The sequence below is a fragment of the Myotis daubentonii genome, chromosome 16 (genome assembly GCF_963259705.1).
Source record: "Myotis daubentonii chromosome 16, mMyoDau2.1, whole genome shotgun sequence".
Taxonomy (NCBI): domain Eukaryota; kingdom Metazoa; phylum Chordata; class Mammalia; order Chiroptera; family Vespertilionidae; genus Myotis; species Myotis daubentonii.
Window position 1 is genome coordinate 17,482,136 of NC_081855.1, and position 24,279 is coordinate 17,506,414.

Sequence of the window (24,279 nt, forward strand, 5' to 3'; positions counted from 1 at the left end):
CTCCAGCCTCCTGTGGCAGCTGCAGTGTAGCTGAGTGCTCAGTGGAGTCTTGAAGGAGTTGGATGATGAGCGAAAGGTATGTGTTCCAGACCAGGCAACAGCTTTCAAGGCCGCCCTGAAGCAAGAGGGAACCCAGAGCACTTGAGACCTGAAGCAATTCCTGGTGACTGGCTTGAAGATCGTGAGAGGGTCAGCAATGAAAGATGCGGATAGCACTGGTCAAATGGTGGAGCGACTGCTGAGAGGTTGGACAGTTCAGTGAGGACAGGGGGAAGCCATCGAAGCATTTATATCCAGGAAGGAGACATGATTTGAGGTGTATTCGAGCATCACAATAATTCGTCACTGAAAGATGAGTAAAATAGGCCCGAGAGTGACCTCCAATGCCAGTGGCAGAGCCAGCACTGGATCCTCAGGCTCCTATCTCCCCGTTTAGTGCTCTGGATGCATTTCTATCCTCATCTCAGGCAATGTCTGGGAACTTCCAGGGGGAGGAGAACTCGGTTGGTTTCTGGAATGGCCACCCTCCATGTAATGTGATCCCTAATACCTGAGCTTTGTCCTGCCAGTAGGCGGGGCTCTTGGGGAAGCAATATAAATGAGGCCTGCTTGGTCATTTGTCCTTATTGTTACTATACGTTGTATCTCAACAGTCCTGAGAGTTGGTGGGAAGTGGAACTAAGAGAGGGACAGGAACTTGATCTGTATCGTACAGCTAGGACCTGGGTAAGCTGTGATTCAGACTCTCTTCTGTCCAGTTCCCAGAGCTACACTCTTGCCTTCATGTATATACCAAGAAACAGTGAGGACAGACCCTTTAAAACATGATTTGATACAATGAGCTCAGTGTTACAAGTAGGAACAGGTGGGCTGGCTCCGCCTTTGGAGGCTGGTGAGACTTCCGGCCACCGGCTGGGTTTCAGCACGCACAGTTCACCAGAAAAGAGGGACAAGATCGCCCTGGTAACAGCGAGAGGCGAACAGGGGCGCCTGGGGCTCAGGATGGAGTGGGCAGCAGGAAAAGGCAGAAAATACAGAGGAAGTGCGGAGCTCACACTGAACAGCCTCCTGGGCCAAGCTTGAGTCAACTTTGAGTTCCCTTTTCCTCACATCCTCTGTCCAAGCCATCGTCAATCCTGTTGGCTTGAATACATAACTGGAATCTGACCATTTCCCACTGCTACCCTCTGGCCCCTGGCCCATGCCCTCATTAAATCTCCCCGAGTTTGCCTGGCTGGTGTGCTCAGTGGTTGAGCTTTGACCCATGTACCAAGAGGTTGCCAGTTTGATTCCCTGTCAGGGCACATGCCCAGGTTGCCAGCTCCATCCCCAGTAGGGGGCATGCAGGAGGCAGCTGATCAATGTTCCTATTTCTCCCTCTCCCTTCCTCTCTAAAATCAATAAAAACAGCTCTAGCCAGTTTGGCTCAGTGGATAGAGCATCGGCTTGCGGACTGAAGGTTTGATTCCGGTCAAGGGCACATGCTGGGGTTGTGGGCTCGATCCCCAGTAGGGGGTGTGCAGGAGGCAGCTGATCAATGATTCTCTCATCATTGATGTTTCTAACTCTCCTCCTTTCCTCTCTGAAATCAATAAAAAATATATATTAAAAATATTTAAAATCAATAAAAACATATTTTTAAAAAAATCTCACCTAGTTTTATGCAATAACTTCCTTCTGTCCTTGATTATCGACAGCCTACTGTGGACAAAGAAGAGAGAGAGAGAGAGAGAGAGAGAGAGAGAGAGAGAGAGAGAGAGAGAAATCCTTCTAACACAGTAGTCCTCAGCCTTTGCTACATATTAAAGCCTGCTGAAGAATTCTCAAAAAGTTCTTACTGCCTAGCTGGTTTGGCTCAATGGATAGAACGTTGGCTTGTGGACTGAAGGGTCCCAGGTTCGATTCCAGTCAAGGACACATGCCTAAGTTTCGGGCTCGATCCCCAATAAGTGGCGTGCAGAAGGCAGCCGATCAGTGATTCTCTCTCATCATTGATGTTTCTATCTATCGCTCTCCCTTCCTCTCTGAAATCAATAAAATTTTTTTTTAAAAAAAGTTCTTATGGCTCTGGCCCATGGTGCTAAGTGGTTAGAACATTGGCCCATGCACCAAAGGCTCAATTCTGGTCAAGGCAAGTACCTGGGTTATAGCTTCGATCCTGGGCTCAGATGGAGTGCATTCAGGAGGCAACCATGTGTCTCTCTCTCGAATTGATGTTTCTCTCTCTTCCTCCCTCCCTCCCTTGCACTCTCTCTAAAATAAAAAATAAAATCAATGGAAAAATATCCTCGGGTGAGGATTAACAACAACAAAAATAGTTCTTGTGTCTGCACCTCACACAAACTATTCTAATTTAGTTGATATGAAGTGGGGCCCAGGCAGAGGTATTTTTAAAGCACCCCAACTGATTCTAACTTGGGGCCAGAGTTGAGGCTCATGTCTGGTCTCTGTCCAAACCCTCCAACACTTCCCATGTCACTCAGAGTATAACCCAATCGTCTACAGGCCATATGTGATTCCGCCCCTTACCTCCCTCTCATCCATTCTATTCCTCCCTCATTCACTCTATCCCAGCTACACTAGCCTTCTTTTTGTTCATTGAACAATTAAGGCACATTCTGCCTCAAGACCCTTGCCCTGTGGCCTATGCGTGAAGCACTCTTCACTTAGAAGTCTGCATGGCTCAATCCTTGACCTCCTTTAGGTATTTGCTCAACGGTCACCCTCGTGGTGATGCCTTCCTAGTCTGCCCTCTTTAAAATTGCAACCCCGTGCCCAGCTGGTGTTGCTCAGTGGTCGAGTGTTGATTCATGAAGCAGGAGGTCACCTCTTCTATTCCAGGTCAGGGTACATGCCCGGGTTGCGGGTTCAATCCCCATTGGGGGTGGGGAGGGTGCAGGAGACAGCCTAACAATGATTCTCTCTCATTATTGATGTTTCTATCTCTCCCTCTCATTTCCTCTCTGAAATCAATAAAAAATATTTTTAAAAATTTAAATTGCAACCCCTGCCCACCACTCTCTATTCTCCTTATTCTGCTCTATTTTTCTTCATCGCACTTGTCACTTCTGATGGATTTATTTACATTATCTGTCTCTTCTTCACTAGAATGTGAACTCCAGGGGATCAGGAATATTAGTTAATTGTTTTGTTAACTGTTTTTAACTGGTAAATATTCCTATCACCGTAAATGCTATCTGACATACAGTAGGTGCTCACTAAATCTTTGTTGAATACCTGAATTTCTGTATGTCTATGTATTTTGGTGGAGGGCAGTCAAGCCCTTGTCTGAAGCAGATGATGCCTGCAGCTGTGGGAGCAGATGAACAGCCCAGAAGAACATGGACATACCGGCAAAGGAGCCACCAAAATCAGCTCCCATATTCATATTGGTGAGTTTCTCCTTCATCTGCCTGGTCAACAGAGGCACCTGAGGTTGTCCTGGACTCTTCACCCCCACATCTCATCCGACAAGTTCTGTGTTGTCCACTCTGCACTCCCACAGCCATTCTCTCCCCCAGCCTGGGTGCCCCATTGTTTCCCACATTACAGTTTTTTAAATATATATATATATATATATATATATATATATATATATATATATATATTTGATTTTTTACAGAGAGGAAGGGAGAGGGATAGAGAGCTAGAAACATCAATGAGAGAAACATCGATCAGCTGCCTCCTGCACACACACCCCCCCCACCCCACCCACTGGGGATGTGTCTGCAACCAAGGTACATGCCCTTGACCGGAATGAACCTGGGGCCCTTGAGTTCACAGGCCGACGCTCTATCCACTGAGCCAAACCGGTTAGGTCCCCACATTACAGTCTTAATGGTTTTTCTAAAACAAAATTTTGACGGTAACTTTTTCTTAATTAAATTTGGTCAGAATCTTTCAGTAGGTTCCCTGCTGCCCTTGGGGCCAAGGCCCAGCTCCCAGGGGCCCTTTGTGCACTCGGGCGGGCCTCCCTCTCTGAACGCTTCCCTGGCCGCTCCCTCCGCCTGTGGGCCCCAAGGCATAGGATCCCTCACACCTCGGGCCTCCGCTCAGGACCCAAAAGAAGGGACTTTATGCGGGAAGCCTTTCCTGCTGACTGCACTGCCTCATCCGGTCTCCCTGAACTTAACCTCCCGCACCCTCACTGGTGACACTGGTTGGCAGCCTGTCACCCGCGTGGCTGGGCACGACTTTAGGAAGTACTGTCATCGCAAGGCATCCGTGTGGGTCACTGCTGCGTCAGGAATAAGAGACAGCGAGGTGAGCTGCAGGGCGGCAGGAAGGGGGCCGGGAGCTAGCCCTAGAGGCCACGGGGTGATAGTGTGAAGGGTGTCCCGCTGCGTCCGGTCAGCGAGGCCCGAACCACCCTGGGAGGAGGGGCCTGGGTCCCGAGCGGTGCCAGCTGCCCTCGCCTCTGCGGAAGGCGCCGAGCTCTCCGTGCGCACACCCGGCGGGGTTGCCGGGTAGGACGCCGTCGGCTGCCCTCCCCGAGAGGACTTCCTCTCCCGCCTGCTGCAGGGAAACGGAAGAGGCAGGACGCCCACCACGCGGAGGAGCCCGCGGTCCCGGGTCCGCAGCCGGGCAGGGGAGCCGGCGTCCTTCCTGCGCAGGCGCGGCTCCCGGGCCGGGAGGGCGGGGCCCAGGCGCTGAGGGGCGGGGCCAGACCCCGGGCCCGCCTCCACGAGCTCGCGGGAGCCTCGGAGCGCTGGGCACCCCGACTGTTTTAGGGGCTTCAGGTGAGCTGGGGACGCAGAGGGGTCAGGAAAGCTCCCTCGAGGTCGGGACGTCGGTCTGATCGCGGGTCCATCCGTCCTGCCGTCTGCCAACAGCCGCCTCCGCGGAGAATGGGGGAACAAAGGGAGGGGGCGGTTCTGCAAACCCCGGAGGGAATCCAGGGTCCCAGGTGCTCTGCCCCGCCCGCTGACACTTTCGGTTTCTCCCCGAGTCAGAGGCGCCGCCCGAGAGACCCTGGGCGGGCGCCGGGCGCAGCCGCCTCTCCGCGTTTGCCTGTGCGTCTTTGTGTCTGTCTGTGTCTGTCAGGCTGTCCCCGAGCTTGGCTCCACTTCTAGAACCAAGCTTCCGGCAGAGCGACAACCCGCGGACCTCATCCCTTCCCTATGGCAGGTAGGTGGGCCCAGGGCGAGGGTCTCCGTTATCCCCCCACACACTTGGGAGCCGGGTGTCGGACGCACCCTCCGGGAATGTGCTCCGACTGGCTGGTTGGGCCCCTCCCTTCCTCTCCGGAGCCGCCGCCCTGCTCCCCAACCCCATCTTTTTCAGTCTCTTCTCACCACGTTTCCCCCGCAGCCTCGAGGTCCCCCAAGGGCTAAGGGGCAAGAGGAGGAGGTCGCAAGTCTCTCTAATGGACCCCTGCCCCCCTACAGGATACTTGCCCCCCGCAGGCTACGCCCCTTCGCCCCCTCCTCCCTACCCGGTGACCGCTGGGTACCCGGAGCAGGTGCAGCATCCCGGGCCCGGACCGGCGCCGGTGCCCGCCCACGTGCCTGTCCCCGCGCCCGGCTTCGCTCTCTTCCCCTCGCCCGGCCCCAGTGCCCTGGGCCCTGCGGCCGGGCCAGCCGCCCCCCTCTTGCCGCTGCCCGGGGTGCCTTCTGGCCTCGAATTCTTGGTGCCGGTGAGTAGGAGATGGGGAGGGAGCAGCGCCAGGGCGGGGCCCCGGCGCTCGGGGCTGCGCGCTGAGGGGGGCGCGGCCCCCGCTGTCTTTCCAGATTGACCAGATCCTGGTTCACCAGAGGGCTGGGCGCGTGGAAAGTGAGTGGAAGGACGAGTAGGTCGGGCCTGGTGACGGGCAGAGAGTGGGCTCCTGGGCAGGCGCGGGTGCCTGAGCCCCCGTGTCACCCCTTGGCAGCGCGCCTAGGCTGGGAGACAAGTAACCGGTATGAACTGCGCTCGGGGGCTGGGCAGCCCCTGGGTCAGGCGGCCGAGGAGAGCAACTGCTGTGCCCGTCTGTGCTGCGGCGCCCGCCGGCCCCTTCGTGTCCGTCTGGTGGACCCCGGGGACCGAGAAGTGCTGCGCCTGCTCCGCCCCCTCCACTGTGGCTGCAGCTGCTGCCCGTGTGGCCTCCAGGAGGTGGGCGGGGAGGGATGGGTCCGGGAGAGGTGGGCGGGGGACAGGAGGTCATGCCATGCGGAGGGTCAATGATGGAGCATCTCCAGCATGAGGCCTGGGAGTGGACGGGTGGGACTGGAGGTCTGCGACAGGGAATGGGAGGTCTTTGTGGGGAGACCAGTGACAGAGCTGGAGGGGTGAGAGCCTGGGCCAGGGTCCCCTGGCTCGCCGGTAACCCTGTCTACCTCCCTCTCCAGATGGAAGTGCAGTCGCCACCAGGCACCACCATTGGCCATGTGCTGCAGACCTGGCATCCCTTCCTCCCCAAGTTCTCCATTCAGGACGCCGACCGCCACACCATCCTGCGAGTGGTGGGGCCCTGCTGGACCTGCGGCTGTGGCTCCGACACCAACTTTGAGGTATCAAGAGTAAGGGGCGGTTCCTGGGACCTTCACACACCAAGATGGCAGCTTCCAGGAGGCAGGATGGCCAACGCTAGTCAAGACACTAAGCTCATGGATCCAAACTCACTGTGACTCCTGCCACCCTTCCAGGGTTCCTCCCTGTAGAAATAGGATGGCTCCCTGGTCTTATAAACGCATGACAAAGTGGGTTTCATCTTGAGGGCCACTGCTCACTGTTCCCTACGGCCATATTGAGAAGGGGAACTAGCCACGGCCAGGCTGGATTTAGAATGGAGAAGGACCCATGTGACGGTTGTGCCTGAGTTTGTGAGCTCAGACCCTGAAGCAAGCAGTAATTTAACTTATTAACCCCCTGTGGCTTGCCTTGCCGATCGAAGTCCAGTGGCCTCTCCAGCCCTTCTCACCATGCATTCCTGTCACCACCTGGAGCCTGGAGAACCCAAGTGGTGGCAGTTTCAGCGTGAGGCTGGGGGAGCACCTTTGCTTGTAGAAGACAAAGGCACTTTACAGACGCTTGAAATTTTTTTTTTTACGTTTTATAATTGATTTTTAGAGAGAGGGAGGGAGAGAGAGTGAAAAAGAAACATTGATGTAAGCGCAAAACATCAATCCGCTGCCTCCTGAACATTCTTACCAGGGACTGAGCCCACAACCTGGGCATGTGCCCCAACCAGCAACCTTTTCGCGCAGGGGACAATGCCCAACCAACTGAGCCACACTGGCCAGGGCCAGAGCCTTGCATTCTTTAAGGGATAATTACCTGTGCAGATAAGGAAGAAACAGTAGGTTATAATCCAGTAGACTTTCCAAGCCATCTGATGAGGTGTCCTCCCTAAGGTTACTTTTAAAAACTGAGTCACCTTAGCAGCTGAGGGAAGATTCTGTGATAGGAACTGGTTGGGAAGGACACAACTTGGTCACTTCTGGGTGGGAATGTCTAGACTGGGGGTTCTCATAGGGCCAGTCTCCCTCTTACATAATTATGAATGGTCCATGTTTGGGGCTGTGCTCTTGGGACCACACGGTTGGCTGGGAGAGAGCCTGCCCAGTGTGGGACTGGTCATCAGGAAGTGCCCCAGAGGGGTAGGCCAGTGAGGGAAGGGGATGGGAAGGACATAGGAAATCGTGATAGTTCTAGTCACTGGAGAAGGAGCACAGGAAAAGGACCAGGGAGTCGCTGTGAATTACCATCTACATCAGCAGGACCTATTGCCGCTGGGCTCAGAGGGTCTAGTGGAAAGCATGGTCCTCAGAGGCTGCCCTCTCTGGCTGAGGCTGCAGTGCTGGACAGGGCCCTCCCTACTTTGCAAAGGAAAGGCACCCCTTGAGGCAGACACAGTCTTCTAGGCGCCTGGTTGGCTGACAGGGTGCAGTCCGAATTTTAGCAGCCTCCCTTGCCCTCTCGGTCAAGCTTCTTGGTGTAGGGCAGTGGTCGGCAAACTCATTAGTCAACAGAGCCAAATATCAACAGTACAACGATTGAAATTTCTTTTGAGAGCCAAATTTTTTTAACTTAAACTATATAGGTGGGTACATTGTTATTAACTTAATGAGGGTCCTCCTAAGCTGGCCTTTGCTAAAAAACGTCCTCAATCTGATTGAGGTACGTTCGCTGAGGTCGACCCCTTCCAACTCTCGCATCCACACTCGTCTTGTATACTTGTTTCGTCTGTCTCCTTTCCGAAAACCGACTTCTGCGCACGGGCCACCAAGTTTCAATCGCACTGTACGTGCGCGCCCGCACGTGGTCTTTGGTGGAAGAGCCACACTCAAGGGGCCAAAGAGCCACATGTGGCTCGAGAGCCGTGGTTTGCCCACCACTGGTGTAGGGCACAAACTGTGCTAAATGTGGGTGGCAGGGACTTTGGTAATAAAAACAAACCTAACAACCAGCCATCCATACACTAAGGAGACTGGACTCTGTTATGCTTCTGCTTCTCTCACCACTGATGTTCCACTGACACGTATGGTCCTTCGAGAGAAACACGGCCAAGTCTGAATCCTGATTTTTGCTGTGTATTCCCAGTGTGACGTATGGTGACTCGGTTTCCCCAGAAGTCACATGGAAACCCAAGGCCGTGAGGATTCACTAAGCGCAGAGCCGCACAGTTCATACAGGTGCCTGCGGGAGTAGGACCGGAGACAGGCGAGAGCAGTTGCATCCACCCTAGTGGGGTCTTTTCTTCCTGCCTCTCTCCCTCCCGACAGGTGAAGACCCCCGATGAGTCCCGCAGTGTGGGCCGCATCAGCAAGCAGTGGGGCGGGCTGCTCCAGGAAGCCCTCACGGACGCGGACGACTTTGGCCTGCAGTTCCCGCTGGATCTGGACGTGAGAGTGAAGGCCGTGCTGCTGGGAGCCACGTTCCTCATTGTGAGTGGGCCCTCCCGCCTTTGCTCCCACTGGAGGCTTGCACTTCCTGGCCTCCTGCTAGGAAAGCGTTAGGAACAGACTTTAGGGGGCGGGGGGGTTGCAGTTCTAGACCTGGGTGGTGACCGCTGAGCCAGGCCGGCCCAGCCGCATCTCCTGTTGACAGTCCCCTCCCCTCAGGACTACATGTTCTTCGAGAAGCGAGGAGGCACTGGGCCCTCTGCCATCACCAGTTAGACGGCATCTCAGGGTGAGGACCATCACCTCAGCCAGAACTCAAGATGGTCACCTGGCCTGGCCCGGCCCCTCCTCAGAGGCAGCCCCTTTCCTCCATGTTCACTGCAGAGGACAGACAGGGATGCCTAAGAGGCTGGGGCCATGGTGCCCCATCCCTACCCTACTCCCCTGGCCTCCTTCACCTGTGGCCCCCACAGAAGGGTATGTATGAGAGCCCTTCCCCTGCTACCTCTCACCGCTGTCTCCGGCCATCCCTCAGCACACAGGCGTATCGGCTTTCAGACTTGCCCTACTCACTTCCTCTCACCCCCTTCCAGGGCCTCTCCTCTGCTCTGGATGGGGCCTTGGGAACCCAGAGACCTGGGGTTTTACAGCAGAGCTGGGGTGGGGAAGGGTAAACCGCACCAAAGATGGCTGATATGCCGCCCACCTCTGCCTCAGCTTGACCAATTAGTTCAGCCTCAGAACGTGGCACTCAGAGGGGATCCCTACTTCCCCAGCAACGGCTCTAGGGCCTCGGCCCAGTGCCAACGTCCTCTCCCGCTGGGCCCTCCCCACAGCTGGTGCTTGCTGCAGCTCCGTGTGCCTTAACCAACCACCCCTTCCTTCCCTGTTCCTATAAAGGAGGCTGCATCTTTGTATGTTATATTCATATAAACTTTGTAACGTTTTGGACATTGGAAGATCTATGTCATGGGAGAGGGCAGAAGAAAGAGTTGGTATGGGGAGAAACAAAGGGAAATATGGCAGCTGGGCCGGGTGGGGCTGGCCCGTCTCGTCTCGTCTCGTAATCCATGCTGCCAGGATCAAGTGTCCTTGCATCCTAGACAGCAACTTTCATCACCCATGATGGCTGCGGCCCCGGCCCCGGCAGTTTGGGCCACGTGCCCCAAGTCAGTATGGCTGCTCCCATCACCCGAGATGGCTGTGCCCCCGGAGCTCAGTGTGGAGCTGAAGGCAGCTCAGGATGGCTGTTCCCAGGGTTCAGTATGTCCACTTGGGCATTCTCTGTAGCAAGTACAAGCTGCCTGTGGGGATGGTGGGTAGCAGCTCTGTTCCTCTAAGTCCTCCTCCTGGTTGGCAATGTGGTGAGCAAGGGTGGACTAGATCCTTCTGTGACCCAGCCAAGGGAGCTTGAGCCTTCAGAGGCCAAGAGGCAGGGTAGGAGACACGCGTCAGTGCCCAACCTTGGACTCCTGGACCTGCCTATGGCAGGCTCTCTTCAGATGAGAACATACACCCTTTCAGGACCTTGTTCTGCTCTGCTCGCCCCCACAGGGTCAGCTCCTTGGTGCATCTGGTGTCCATGTCTAAAGGAGCAGAGCTTAGGGCCGAGCCAGGACATAGCGACTGGCCGCTGAGAGGTCCCAGTGGTAATGCTCCAAGATGTGCCGGCAGTCGGCTCTGGACCGGCTGCTCAGGTGGAAGAGCTGGTCTACCTGTGGAAGCAGGAGGGAGGGCAGCTGAGTGCCAGAGGGCAGGGGCAGGAGAGGGGGGAGCCCAAGAGAAGGGTCTGCCTTTACCTTAAGGTTCTGGATGGCAGAAACCACATCTCCTCCAGTGGCTCTCAGTGCCGCCTGGCACTCCTGGTGGGTGACTCCATGTACGCTCAGCTCCACCTTAGGGGACAAAGCCTCACTTAGGCTCTTACCCCGGCCCGCAGCCCCTTCTGGACACCAGCCACTTCGGGGACACCTCACCTCCATAACCCTCTTCTGCAAATCGGGGTCGGGCAAGAGACCTCCGGAGAGAACAGCGGCTTTGCTGGCTCCAGGCGCTCCCAAGGGGTGACTGTGCAGGGGTTCTCTTTTGGGCCAGGGAGGCCGCTCCCTGGGGGGCTGGTTGGACTGAGAAGAGCCGGAGGCAAAGGGAGGGCGGGGTGGCAGGCCTGGGGGCCCCTGGGGGACATCTCTGGCTTTTCGAACTTCAGGGGGGCTCAAACCACCCCCTGTGGGGCAGGGGCCCAGGGACAGAACAGATTCCAGACTCTTGGAAATGCCTGCACAGCGAGAAAAAACATCTTGAGAGGAAGCCTGGGTGCAGGGCCCTGCCTTCGTCCCACTCTGTCTGCTCGTGCTGTCCTCGGGTGGTCCTTGTGTTAGGTGGGACAATAAGACAGCTGCCAGGCCTGGGCAGCTACGCCCCCAAAGAACGGACAGCGCAGGCGCTGCAGGTGGAGATGCTGGGCAGTGCCCAAGGCAGATTTAAAGGGCAGCTGGGATGTCAACAGGCAGAAGGAAGTGGTGGAAGAAGAAGTCATATGTGGGGAAGTCATATGTCAAAGGCATGGATCCAGAGCAGGGGGCAGAGCTGAGGGCTGTTCTTGATCCCAGAGACCCTGGGGCCCTGCCCTTCCCCCACACTCACCCTTTCTCCTCTGCAGGGGCATGTTCCTTTTCTGACCCTGAGCTGGAGGTGGCTCCCGAAGCTTTGCCTTGGCTCTGGCCCTGCTGAGAGTGACCCAGTTCGTTTTCTACCCCAGCCCCACCCGACATCAGTGTCTCCTCCCAGAATCTCTGGGGATCCCCGTCTGAGACCCAGAGTAAAGCTTCTAAAAGGCACGTCCAGCTCCCAGCTTGACCCCGGCCCCTCCCCAAGCTTCCCTTGCAGAGCAGTTGCTGAACTTGGTCGGTTCCCCAGCCCAGCTCTGTCCCCACTCTTTCAGGTCCTCACCCGTCCACGCTTCCCCGTCTCTGCTCTTCCCAGGCAGGGGAGCCTCTGTGGACTGGACAGGTGGCCGGCGAGCCCTTCAGGTCGGTCAGCGTCACTGCCGAGGCTGGGAAGCTGCCCACTTTTAATGTGCGACCATTCTGGCCCTTCCAGGTTGTGGAGCTGGGGCTGCGGAAAGAGGGTGAAAACAAGGGGGGAGTGGAGGCTGGGCCCCCACATGTGTTCAGCTCACGAGCTGTGTGCCGTGGAGCTGCATCTGCCTGGAGGAAGGAAAGCCTTTTTCTCCCCAGCACAAAAGGGCTCTGTGGGCATGCTCCAGCCAGGAGGCCAGGACTGGAGCTCTCAGGGAATGAAGCAGAGGGTTAGGGTTGGAGGAGCTATGGGGAAAGCAGAAAAGCAACCAGGGTCAGGCATGTTGGGAGGGAGTCCTCCTGGGGATTCGTAGGAAACAGGAGGCACTCACCTGCCCTCGATGATAGTGATGGGATCACCACACTCCATCCTCAGGGCACCTGGCTCTGAGACATCCCTCACACAGCGCCCCTCAGGAGGCCAGGCCTGTAGAAACAGGGGGAAGGGGCGGCTGTGCTGTGGCCTGAGTGAGAGGGTACCATGGAGCAGGGCAGAAAGAGACTCCTCTTAGTTTATGCACCCACCAATCCAACCCATTCCAGGTATGTCCTCTGTTCTGGGCCCAGGATGGGACTGTCCCTCCCTGTCCCCCAATGGTAGTCCAGTGGAGGAGGCAGACCTGGATTCCATGCCAAGCTGGACACAGCCCAGGGGCCAGGGAGCAAGAGGAGGGGGGTCTGTCTCTAGCTAGGGAGATCACGGGGGCGGCATCCTGCATCCTGCTTTACTCCACACCCGGGCCCATCACATCCACCTCCAAGCACCTCTGGAAAGTTCCTGTTTCTTTCCAGCTCCAGTGTCTCAACCCTCACCCAGACCTCTTCACATCACTTCTGCTTCACAGCTATTGTCTCCTACCTGGGCTTCCCATCTTCAGTGTCACCCCTCTAATCCTTTCCTGCACCCACCAAGCCAGAGTGATACAATATGTGAAGTCTTGTTCCTTCCCTGCTCAAAATTCTTTCATGGCTTCCAAGTACCCTTAGAGTAAAGACTAAATTCCTTTAACACGTCCAGTCAAGATGGCAGCATAGGTAAATGTGACACACATCCTTCCACAACCACATAAAAACTACAACTAAACTACATAACAACCATCATTCAGAACTGCCTGAAATCTAGCTGAATGGAAGTCCTACAACTAAGGATATAAAGAAGAAGCCACATCGAGACAGGTAGGAGGAGTGGATATGAAGAATAAGCAGGTCTAACACCTCATATGGCAGATAGAATTTGGGAGGGATATCTTGGTTGCAGAGGTCCTCCCCTGAGTAGTGAGGGGTCCCAGCCCCACTCCTGGTCCCCCACTCCAGGAAGTCTCCATAGCTGTGGCTGTGAAAACCAGTGGGGATTGTGGCCGAGTGAGTTGGGGGACTTATGGAGTCGCAGGCAGTTCCTCTTAAAGGGCCCAAGCACAGACTTACTTGGGTTCACTCCCTCTGAGTTCCAGCACTGGGGCAGGAGCTCAAAAGGCACCAGGGACATATGGGGAGGAACAGAAGTGTCTGGGATCAGGGCAAGAGCTGGAGGGGCAGCTTTCTCTCAGACAGAAGTGCAGGCAGAGGCCATATTCCTTTTCTGAGCCCTTCCCCCACAGAGCTGGCAGGAGGGTACCATATCTAAGTTTCCATCAACCTGGCTATCACTGTTTTCCAAGTCCTGGTGATTCCCTGAGACCTTGCCCCACCAACTTTCAGGCCCACCCAAGTTGTTTCCAATGGCTTTTCCATATGAATGACCTGTCTTGGCTCATGCTTCAGACATTCCCCAAATCTCTCAAACAAGCAGCATCTGGCTTCGGCATGCCCCATACCTCTTTCTAAATGGCCCCAGGCCCCATACTAGTGGCAGCTGTCCTTGGCTCGCAGCTTGGCCTCTCCTGGACACCTCCAAGCTGAGCACAAGTAGCGGTCATGTGCAGATTGCTTTGTAGCTCATGCCAGGTGACCTGGGCAGAACACAGGTGGCTCTTGATCTTTGCCTGCACCTGCAGGAGGCTCCAGAGCCAGCGCACCCGGCGAACAGCTTCAGACCCACAAGCAACACAAGTAAGGAGCGAACTTGGCAGGCACCAGAGCCTTGCTGAAGTAAGTCCTACTTTGTGGGATGGGCCCCTGCACAGCTGACCCTCCATGGTGGTCACAGGCAGCCCTTGCAGCCGATTGGCCTGGGTAAATCCCTCCAACAGCAATCAGGGCTCAACTACAACAGGAGGGTGCACACTGCCCTAACCGGTTTGGCTCAGTGGATAGAGTGTCAGCCTGTGGACTGAAGGGTCCCAGGTTCAATTCTGGTCAAGAGCACAGGCCTGGGTTGCGGGCTTGATCCCATTGTGGGGCATGCAGGAGGCAGCTGGTCAATGATTCTTTCATCATTGATGTTTCTATCTCTCTCTCCCTCGCCCTTCCTCTCTAAAATCAATAAAAACATATTTAAAAAAAAGAAAAAAAAAAGAACACGAGGCCCAGCCAGTGTGGCTCAGTTAATTGAGCCTTGTCCCATGCACCAGGAGGTTGCTAATTCGATTCCTGGGTTGCGGGGGCCCTGCAGGAGTCAGCCAATCAATGTTTCTCTCTCATTTATATTTCTCTCTCTCTCTCCCTTCCTCTCTGAAATCAATAAAAACATTAAAAAAAAAAAAAGGGCATGGAAACTGTAAAAAGAATCAGTCAGAAATGAAGGATACCCTAATTGAAATGAAGAAGAATTTACAGGAAGTCAATAGTAAAGTAGATGAAGCTGAGAATCAAAACAGCGATTTGGAATATAAGGAAGCAAAAAACTCCCAATCCGAACAGCAAAAAGAAAGAAAATCCAAAAAATTGAGGCTAGGGTAAGGAACCTCTGGAACAACTTCAAGTGTTCCAACGTTTGAATCCTGGGGGTGCCAGAAATTGAAAACTTATTTAAAAAAATAATGATGGTGGCCCAGGTGGTTAGAGCATCGTCCCACACACCAAAAGGTTGCAGGTCCCACTCCTAGTCAGGGCACAAAGATCCCCAGTTGGGGCACATACAGAAGGCAACTGATCAATGTTTCTCACACACATCAATGTTTCTCTCTCCCCTCCTCTCCCTTCATCTCTCTCTAAAAAAATAAAAAAAATCAATGGGAAATATCCTCAGGTGAGGATTAAATATAATAATAATTGTTCTGGCTGGTGTGTGTCAGTTAGTCGGGCACTGTCCTATGCAGGGAGAGGTTGCTGATTGGGTTCCTGGTCAAGGCATATGCCTGGGTTGGGGGCTCAGTCCCCAACAGGGGGCATGCAGGAGGCAGCTGTTGGATATTCCGCTCTTGCATCAATGTTTCTCACTTCTCCCTTCCTCTCTCTAAACATCACTAAACTATTCTTTAAAAGGAACTTAATAAATAAATAAATTTAAAAAATAAAATAATTCCTGAGGGGAAAGCAGTGCCTCCATCGAGTAGCCACTACACTTAACCCAGGTGCATAAGGTTCACAGCAGAATCCTGGAATCATATTATGACAAAAATAGAATGGTGTCTGGCTTTGGATTTTGTGATTTTTCCTTTTTTGTGTTTTTCTGCAGTTCCACAGTGTGAACATTATTCAAATATTAAATACTTTAAAATAAATAAATAAATAAATAAATAAATAAATAAAAATAAAAATAAAAATAAAATAATGATGAAAAGCTTCCCTAACCTGGTGAAGGAAATAGAATACAAGTTCAGGAAGTGCAGAGAGTCCCCAATAAGAGGCCCAAACCAAGATATATCATAATTAAAATGCAAAAGGTTGTCCTGGCTGGTGTTCTCAGTGGTTAGAGCATCAGCCTGCACACCAAAGGGTCTTGGGTTTGATTCCCAGTCAAGGACACATATCTGGGTTTCATATTTGATCCCCTGCCCTAGTTGGGGCATGTACGGGAAGCAATCAATCAATGTGTCTCTCTCACATCAATGTTTCTCTCTCATCCCCTCTACCTCCCTCCATCCCTTCCACTCTCTTTAAAAATCAATGGAAAAAATATTCTAGGGTGAGGATTAACAAAAATAATAATAAAATGCAAAAAGTTAAAGACAAAGAGAAAAATATTAAAAGCAGCAAAAGAAAAGCAGTTAGGCCTGGCCAGCATGGCTCAGTGGTTGAGCATTGACCTATGAACCAGGAGGTCATGGTTCGATTCCTGGTCAGGGCACATGCCTGGGTTACAGGTTTGATGCCCAGTGGGGAGTGTGCAGGAGGCAGCCAATCAATGATTCTCTCTCATCATTGATGTTTCTATCTCTCCCTCCCTCTCCCTTCCTCTCTGAAATCAATAAAAAATATATATATTTTTAATAAAGAGAGAGAGAGAGAAAAGCAATTAGTTACCTACAAGGGAGCTCCCATAAGACTGTCAGCTGATTTCTTAACAGAAACTTTACAGGCCAGAAGGGATTAGCAAGAAATATTCCAAGTAATGAAAACCAAGGATCTATAACCAAGATTATTCAACAGAGCTACGTTTAGAATAGAAGGACAGATAAAGAGCTTCTCAGACAAGGAAAAACTAAAGGAGTTCATCACCAACAAGCCAGTATTAGATGAAATGTTAAAGGGAGAAGAAGGAGAAGGTGAGGAGAAGGAAAGAAAAAAAAGATTAAAAATACGAACAGTAAAATGGCATTAAATACATATCTATCAACAATTGAATCTAAAAACAAAATAAAGAGACAAGCACAACAGAAACAGCCCTGGCTGGTGTGGCTCAGTTGGTTGGCATCAGTCTGTGCACGGAAAGGTTGCTGGTTCGATTCCTGGTCAGGGCACACGCAAGAGTTTGGAGTTCAGGCTCAATTCCCAGTAGGGGGCATGCAGGAGGCAGCCAACTGATATTCCGTTCTCACATAAATCTCTCATGGCTAGCAGCAGAACAGTCATGGGGTGTAAAGCAGGGAATACAGTCAATACTATGCTAATGATTATGTGTAGAATCAGATGGGTACAAGGTTTATCGGGATGGTCGCTTAGTAAGTTATATATTGTCTAATCACTGGGCTGTACACCTGAAACGAATATAATATTGTATGTCCACTGTAATTGAAAAATAAAAAATGATTTCAAAAATGTTTTCAAAAGAATACCGGAAATAGGATAGTCATTTAGGGAATAGCTCTGAAGTCAGAGAGACTGGTTCAGATCCCAACTCCTCCGCTTACATGTACCTTTAGGCAAGTCACCTAAACCGGCAGTGCCTGAACTGCCCAGTCTGTAACATCAAGGTAACAATGATCTTGTTGGGTTTCTGTGAGGATTAAATGAGTGAACATGCATAAGGATACATGTAAGGCACTCAGTACAGCATCTGACACAGGTCAAGTGCTCCATAGGTCAGCTCCGGTTGTTTACCAGGCCTTACAGATCCTCCTGTGGGGCAGCGCCCGAGCATGCCCCGGCCTTCCCTTCCACACTGAAACTCTCCTCGCAAACGCCCACTGCAACCTACGGCTCTCGACTCTGAGCTCCCCCTTCTCTTGGCCTTCAGCCCTCCGCCCTTCAGCCTTCATCTCTGTAGCACCAAGCTGCTCCCCAGGGCTCTTAGCGCCCTGCAGGTAGGGACTGCTCTGTTCAGAGCAAACAGGGGTCCCAGCCCCCAGCCCAGGAGTCAGTATGGTTAAGCTTGAGCACGGAACCCTGGGAGAAAGAATGGAGGGAAGAGAGATGGGGGGATGCAAGGGTTCCCACCTCTTGGATCAGCCCCTCCAGGGACGAGAAGCTGGGCCGATCAGCAGGATGGAGGGCCCAGCAGTGCAAGGCGAGGGTGTAGAGGGCCCTGGAGCAGAGAGGAGGCCTAGGCAGCCGGGCTTGGTCCTTCTCCAGCCGCTGCAGGATGAGGTAGGGCGGGACCCAGGCCCAGGGCTCCTTGCCCCCAGAGAACATCTCCCACAGCGTCACGCCGAACATCCACACGTCCGAGGCAGAAGAGAAGGCCCCCTGGCGTAGGCTCTCCGGGGCACACCTGCGGAAGCGGAGCTGAAGGGGGCTGGACATGTGCCCCGGAGCTTCCACCTGCCACTGACCATGCCCCCCACCCCCACCCCCACCCCGTGCTCCCACTGTCCTCGGAAGTCCTCCCCAAGCCCTTCCAGACCCACGCACTCCTCTGGGTCCAGCCTCCCTCGGAGGACCAGTTCCCTCCGCTGCTGCCCTCCAGACCCGCACCCCTCACTCACCAGGCATAGGGGATGGGGCGGGGCCCGCCCATCACGTAACGGCCCCGGGCGCCGCCCAGCGGCCGCACCAGCCCGAAGTCGGCCACCTTGATCGTGCAGGGCGAGGTCAGCAGCAAGTTGCGTGTAGCGAGGTCCCGGTGCACCAGCCCGCGGGCCCCCAGGTACGCCATGGCCCCTGCCAACTGCCGCAGGAAGAGGCAGAGCAGAGCCACGGGCAGCGGGGGTGCCGGGGCCGGCGCGGTCAGGCGCGCGTGCAGGGAGCCCAGCGGCGCCAGCTCCATTACCTGCGGAGCAGGGCACCTCATGAGCGGAGGTCCGGCCCCACGGGGCTCTGGCCACCCACCCTCCGGTCTCACTTCAGCCCGGGGCTGTCCCGGGAGCCATCGTCAGGTCTGCTCACCATCTGCAGAGGCTGGCCCAGCACGAGCCCGTGCAGACGTAGCAAATGTGGGTGCTCCAGGTTCATCATGACCGACACCTCTCGAAGGAAGTCCCTCAGCTCCGTGCCCACGGAGCCTTCGGCAGCCACCCGGAGGGACTTGACAGCCACTGGGACCTGGGGGTGTGGGAGAAGCACCATCAGGCAGGGAGAGCTACATCAGGGCCAGAGCCGAGAGGGCAGCAGAGTGAGGGGCAGCTGGCCCAGGCACCCAGGAGGAAGCAGCCCCCCCCCCCCCCCAGGACTCACAGTCTGACCGCTGGGCAGTGTCCACAGCCCTCGGTGCACCACGCCAAAGCAGCCGGAGCCCAGCAGCTCCCCTCTGCACACAGCACCATCTGGGATCAGACACTTGAGTCCCCCCTCTGGCTCAGGGAGGGATGGAGGGTTGTCCGAAGGTGGGGTGGTCTCCTTCTGCTCAGGGGCAAACCCCCCAAGGATCTGAAACAGGGATGGGAAATCAGGGGTGTGGAAGCCTGCAGACCCCTTTCACTCAGCACAGCCCATTCCCCAGCCCCTTAAACCTCCCATCCCCGCCCCAAAACACACACCTTGTAGACCCAGTTCTTAGGCTTGTGCCCCAAACGGTGCCTCTTCAGAGCTTCAGCCAGTCTGCGCTGGGCTGGGGGAGACCAGAATGAAAGGGTTGGGTGGTATGGGGGGAAGGGGTGGGCATGATGCAAGGAATTTAAAGGTAAGAAGAGGGCTGGTGTGGGAGGGGCATGGGGGTTGTAGCAACTAACAGGTTGGGGAGAGAGAGGAGGGCCTCGGGGCTGGGGGTCCCTCACCAGGCCGGCCCATGCCAATGCTGTCCAGATCCTCAGGTCTTACGAAGTCGAAGTGCTCTGGCCGGGTAACATTCAGCTCCTCGAGTATGGATCTGTAAAACTGGGCCAGCTGGGTGTCCCGGAGTAGCCTCAGCAGCCACGGGGCGCCCGCCTCCGGGAGCATGTCTGGAGGAGGAACTCAGGATGGTACGCTCTCCTCCAGACCCAGAGCCCGGGGTAGGCACCTCAGACACCCAGACACCAGGGATGTGGTCCCCAGCTCCACCCTCAACCATCAGAAACCCTCAGGTATAGAAGGAGGGACACATCACAGACAGATGTCCTCCACTCACACACACACACACCCCAGGAGGAATGCTCCCCATGCCTGAGACCGAGGCCTCTAACCCGTCACTGAGAAACCGCCTCCTCCACACCTGAGACCTCACCACTGCAGGCTCCAGCTGTGTTTCCCTGCTCACTCCCAAGATATGGCACAGTGCCCTGTACCCCTAGGACACCCAGACACACTGCCTTTTCAGACCAGAGACACACCATTGCACACACCCTCATATACACCCAAGACTCCTCATACACGCACGAGACATTTTGACCTACCACAGACATACCAGAGATGCCCAGATATGCTAACCACACCATACCTCAGAACCTCAAACATGTAGGCACACACACACACACGTGTGCACATACACACAAAGGTACACTGCCTCCCACACCCAGATACACACACACACACACACACACACATTCTAGCATGCTGCCATAAAACCCAGGCTTACTGTCACATACCCTCTCACATACATGTAGTTGAGACAGGGCCGTTCCCTGCCCCCCTCGACATCGCCCCATAGCACCCAGGTCCACATAAACACACAACATGCAAGGCATCAAGGTCCAGTGTCCACAGACACCTGAGTTCTGCAGGCAGACTGCCCCTCAGCCCGGAGCGTTCAGGTCCCTGCCTCTCCTGCACAGGCGGGAGCAGCACCTGCAATCGCTCAGGCCTGGAACTAAGCTCGGACACTTCCTAGGCCACCTCCCCGGCAGCAGCGAGCCCCGCGTGCGCACCTGAGTCACTCTTACTCAGCTGCCAGCAGCTCCCCCGCAGCCTTTAGGAACCAGGCTCCCGGCGCTCTGGGCGCGGGCTGCCAGCACAAACAAACTCCCCGCACACGCCTGCACCAACAAACTCTTCCTTTCAACGCACACACAGGTCAGCCGCGAGGAAGCGCGGGACCCCACGCTGGGACCTCGAGGGTGGGCTAGGGACGAGGCGCGAGCAAGGGCCCAGGGCGGGAAGGAGAAGGCCAGATCTCTCCATTCTCTCTCCCTCCGGGTCACCTGGCGGCCGGGACCGCTGGCCAGGTGAGAAGAGGAAAGCGCCAGAGAGGGGACAGGAGGGAAAAAGGACCGGGCAGGGGAGGGGGAGGCGGGCAGGCTCAGCGCCGCGGCCGCACCCCAGGCGATGGCTGCCCCGCCAGCCCCAGCCCCGGGGGCCCAGGACCCTCACCTGGCAAAGGCGGAAGCGGCGGCTGCGGGGCCTCGGGAGCTGCCAGGACTAAATCCGAGAAGGGTGGGACCGGGCCGCGCGGGGCGGGACCTGGCAGCGGGCCGGGCCCAGGTGAGGCTGCGTGGGCGGCGGGCCCCTCCCCCCCAGGTCAGACCCAGAGCAACCTCCCTTCCCACGCCTGTGCTGGCCTCCCGCCTCTCCCCACCCTCCCAGCCTCCGTCCAGCCTTCCCCAAAGAACTCTTCACCCTCCCCAGACTTTCTCCTTTGTCCTGTCCCTCACACCCTTTCTCGCCAATTCCTTCGCCCCTCTCGTCCAGGGCCCGCCCCTTAGGTGAATAAGCACCTGACCGAGCGCACCGGCCCCAGCGCTGGGGAGATAAGGCTGAACCGGAAGTCGCCCCGGCCCTGGGAGGGAGAGACAGACCTTCCTGGCTCTCTCCCGGGGAAGGCTGGCAGCGCGGGGTGTTTGGAGATGAAGTTGGGGCAGAGAGGTGGTGCGGAAAGTCCCCAGTCTAAACCGAGTTCAAGACGGAAGACATCGTCCTTTTCCCAGCTCTGAAGTGTGAGGACCTTTGGGGTGCTCATGCGGGAAGCCGTGTATTGGGGCAGGGACAGAGCTTCTGAGTAGCTCCTCAGCCCTACCCCAGCTTGGTACCTGGTCTTGGTGATCAAAGCAGCATTCCCTACATCAGGGCCCCCCTCCCCAGCCCCCGCGCCTCCTCGCCCCATTCTGGCATAACCTCCATCTCCCCAGGTAGCCTCTGCTGATCCTGGGGTCCTGTACACTGCTACTTGGCCTGTGGCTGTGGGGACACGGTCTGGGACCTTGATGAATGCTCTCTTCCTTTCCCTCTGGGCTTCTAGGGAAGCCACCAGTCTTAGGACACCTTTTCTGTCTCCTGTCCCACGGCAGGATTGGTGAGCACAGCAGCTACTGCCCTCAGAGCCCCTCGGAAGGAAAAGCCCACCCCATCTTGATAAACACCTGGGATCTTCCAGCATCGTTGGGAAAATCTTAATAGTTCGCAGTTCTATCGGTATGGCTTTCTCGCCAGTTCTCTTCACCCTACCTGGGCCGGCTCATCGCACTGTCATTGCTCCCTTCACATCTGTTGTTCTTGATACACTTGTAGGCTCCACAGTGCAGGGACTGAGCCTGTCTTGCTCATCGTGTGTTCCTAGTACTTGAGCCAGTGTAGGTATATAATAGGTGCGATGCATATTTTGAAGAAGTCTGCTTCGTCTAATTGTCATCCCTTTGTAGGTGATGTCTTTTCTCCCTGATTTTAGGACATTCTTGGTGTTTTGTAGTTCTATTACAAAGTATCTAGTTATGGATCCTTTTCTATTTGTTCTTCTCAATATGTTGTATTTCCTGTACCTATGAATTTGCATCTTTCATCAGTTTTGGAAAATTCCCAGCCAGCATCTCTCCAACTATTCTTTTTCTCCATTCTTTGTCTTCTCTCATTTGGGGACTCTGAGTAGAAGTATGCTAGACCTTTTCATTCTGTCCTCCATGTCTTTTAACTTCTTTTCCATGTCTTTCATTCTTTTTGTCTCCATGATGCAATCCATGTAATCTCTTCAGCTCTTTCTTCTAGTTCACCAATTCTTTCTTTGGTTATGGCTAATGTGCTGTTTAATTCATACACTGAGGGGGTGTGTCTTTTTTATTTTTTTGGTCATTGTTATGTCATATGAACATTACTTCCTATGCTGACAGTACTTTAATAAGGTATAACTTACATTCAGTAACATGTACAAATTTAACTGTATAAAATCAAAGCACTTCAAGAAATGCACACATCCCTTAATGCAGATGAAGACCTGGAACAATCCTACAATCCCAGAAAGTTACCTTGTGCCCATTTGCAATCAATCCCATTCCCCAGAGGCAACTACTGTTCTGATTTCTAAAACCCATAGGTCACCTTTGCCTGCTCTTGACTTTCTTATCAATGGAGTTACACAGTGTTTATTATTTGCATTTAGCTTCTTTCATTCAACACATTTTTGAGATTCATCTTAGTGTTACATACTCTTTTGGTGGAAACACAATGGCTCCATAAGTTCCTTCAAGGAAGAGCATGTGAAACCTGATTTTTCTCTGAATGTCTGGTGTCCTCACAGGTCTGAGTGTACTAGAGGTCCTCTGGGAGTTGAACACATGAGTGTAGAGCACATGGGGAATGTAGAACATATGGGCAGATGCATCCAGAAAGGTTGGCAGTAGCAGAATAGGCATCAATTTATCCTTCCAGCAAGCTTTCATTGTGCCAGATTCTGGGCACTCAGGTGAACAGTAGACAGAATACCTGCCTTGGTGGGATTCATTCTACAGAGCCTTGCAGAACATGGTCAGGAGCTTGGGCCTTACCCAGTGACTGGGAACTGTGCTGCGTCAGCACGGCCAAGGGTGAACCTGAGGAGGGGCGGTGAAGGATTGGAGAAAAGACAGACAAGAGAATACGGCTGGGGCTCAGTGGATCTCCTGTGCCTGGATGAGGACACAAAACACCCAGCCTGCAAGCCTTTATTTTATAGTCTGATTAAAATAAGAGTAGATTAACTTTTATACAAATGTTCTTGCTTAGGCAACACTTTCTGCACCTCCCACAGCCCATTAGCTACTTAGGAAGGAATTAGGGAGGGCTACAAGGTCAGGCTTAATTATGCTGGGAGAGCTCTGCCCTCCAGGCTGGGACTTCTTTGTGGCCCTGCCACCCGGTCAGCCCAAGGCTTGACCCTAGAGCCCTACAGGGAATCACTGAAGGGTTTTTAATAGGGAATGACAGAACCAGCTTGCTATAGAAAGAGACTGGGAAAAGGTGAGAGAGAAGAAGCAGGAAGCTCAGGAAAGTGACTCTTACCATTGGTTCAGGGGAGAGAGATGGGCCCTGGCTAGGCCCTGCCTACGTGATGGAGAAGAGGCTGATGATGGGGCACTGTCAGCTGGCCTAGGTCCTCCATGTTCCAGCAGGAAGTCAGAAGTAGAGGCTCAGCCCCACCTTTGTCTTTGGCTTGGAAGAAAACAAACAGGTAATCAGAGGCCTCTTTATTCCCCCCCTTCTCCCTGTTGATTTCTTACTTTGGGAGTTAAGTGCCTCTCATCCCCACCTTTGCCAGTAAAGGAGGGTGGGGTGTTGGGGAGCACAGCCTGACCCTCCTCACCACCCTCAGGGAGCATCTCCTTCATGCTAAGACGAATACTTAAACCTGGAGGCCCAAATCAGGCACCACCCCAACCTCCGCCATGCCCTATAGGCTCTGCATTCGAGAAGAATGAGCACATTCACACCACAGGGGCCAAGTCTTTCCTCACTGGGCAGAGATCCAGGAGGATCAGCAGAGAGGGCGCCTTCCCCGCTCCCGCCTTGGGTTTAGCTTGGAGGTGGAACCCATCCCGCCGTAGAAACCTCTCTGCTCCTTTCGGGAACCACATTAGTGCCCCCGT

General features: G+C 54.3%; 2 protein-coding genes across 11 annotated transcripts; one reads left to right on the top strand and one right to left on the bottom strand.

Annotated features, from left to right (window-relative positions):
* Window positions 1–4,654: 4,654 nt before the first annotated feature.
* PLSCR3 (phospholipid scramblase 3) lies at window positions 4,655–9,773 on the top strand. 6 transcript variants are annotated; one of them, XM_059668803.1, is made up of 8 exons: window positions 4,655–4,739; window positions 5,044–5,127; window positions 5,311–5,635; window positions 5,730–5,772; window positions 5,870–6,090; window positions 6,327–6,488; window positions 8,703–8,864; window positions 9,042–9,773. In XM_059668803.1, exons 3-8 carry the CDS (start codon window positions 5,366–5,368, stop codon window positions 9,096–9,098), a joined length of 915 nt encoding a protein of 304 aa, XP_059524786.1. In that variant the 5' UTR covers window positions 4,655–4,739; window positions 5,044–5,127; window positions 5,311–5,365; the 3' UTR covers window positions 9,099–9,773. The 6 variants fall into 6 exon arrangements, with proteins under 6 accessions (XP_059524786.1, XP_059524783.1, XP_059524782.1 ...); XM_059668800.1 differs by having other exon boundaries at window positions 4,722–4,739; window positions 5,388–5,635; XM_059668799.1 differs by lacking the exon at window positions 4,655–4,739 and having other exon boundaries at window positions 4,989–5,127; window positions 5,388–5,635.
* On the bottom strand, window positions 9,734–20,953 carry TNK1 (tyrosine kinase non receptor 1). Of its 5 annotated transcripts, none has more exons than XM_059668797.1 (13): window positions 20,223–20,338; window positions 19,312–19,476; window positions 19,075–19,145; window positions 18,773–18,964; window positions 18,485–18,640; window positions 18,085–18,368; window positions 17,597–17,870; window positions 12,232–12,326; window positions 11,772–11,936; window positions 11,466–11,548; window positions 10,799–11,097; window positions 10,622–10,717; window positions 9,734–10,537 (listed from the first exon to the last, which is right to left on the bottom strand). In XM_059668797.1, the coding sequence occupies exons 2-13, from the start codon at window positions 19,472–19,474 to the stop codon at window positions 10,424–10,426; spliced, it is 1,992 nt and encodes a 663-aa protein (XP_059524780.1). In that variant the 5' UTR covers window positions 19,475–19,476; window positions 20,223–20,338; the 3' UTR covers window positions 9,734–10,423. The 5 variants fall into 5 exon arrangements, with proteins under 5 accessions (XP_059524780.1, XP_059524781.1, XP_059524778.1 ...); XM_059668798.1 differs by having other exon boundaries at window positions 11,466–11,545; window positions 20,223–20,337; XM_059668795.1 differs by lacking the exon at window positions 20,223–20,338 and adding an exon at window positions 20,822–20,953 and having other exon boundaries at window positions 9,734–10,717; window positions 11,466–11,545.
* Window positions 20,954–24,279: the final 3,326 nt, after the last annotated feature.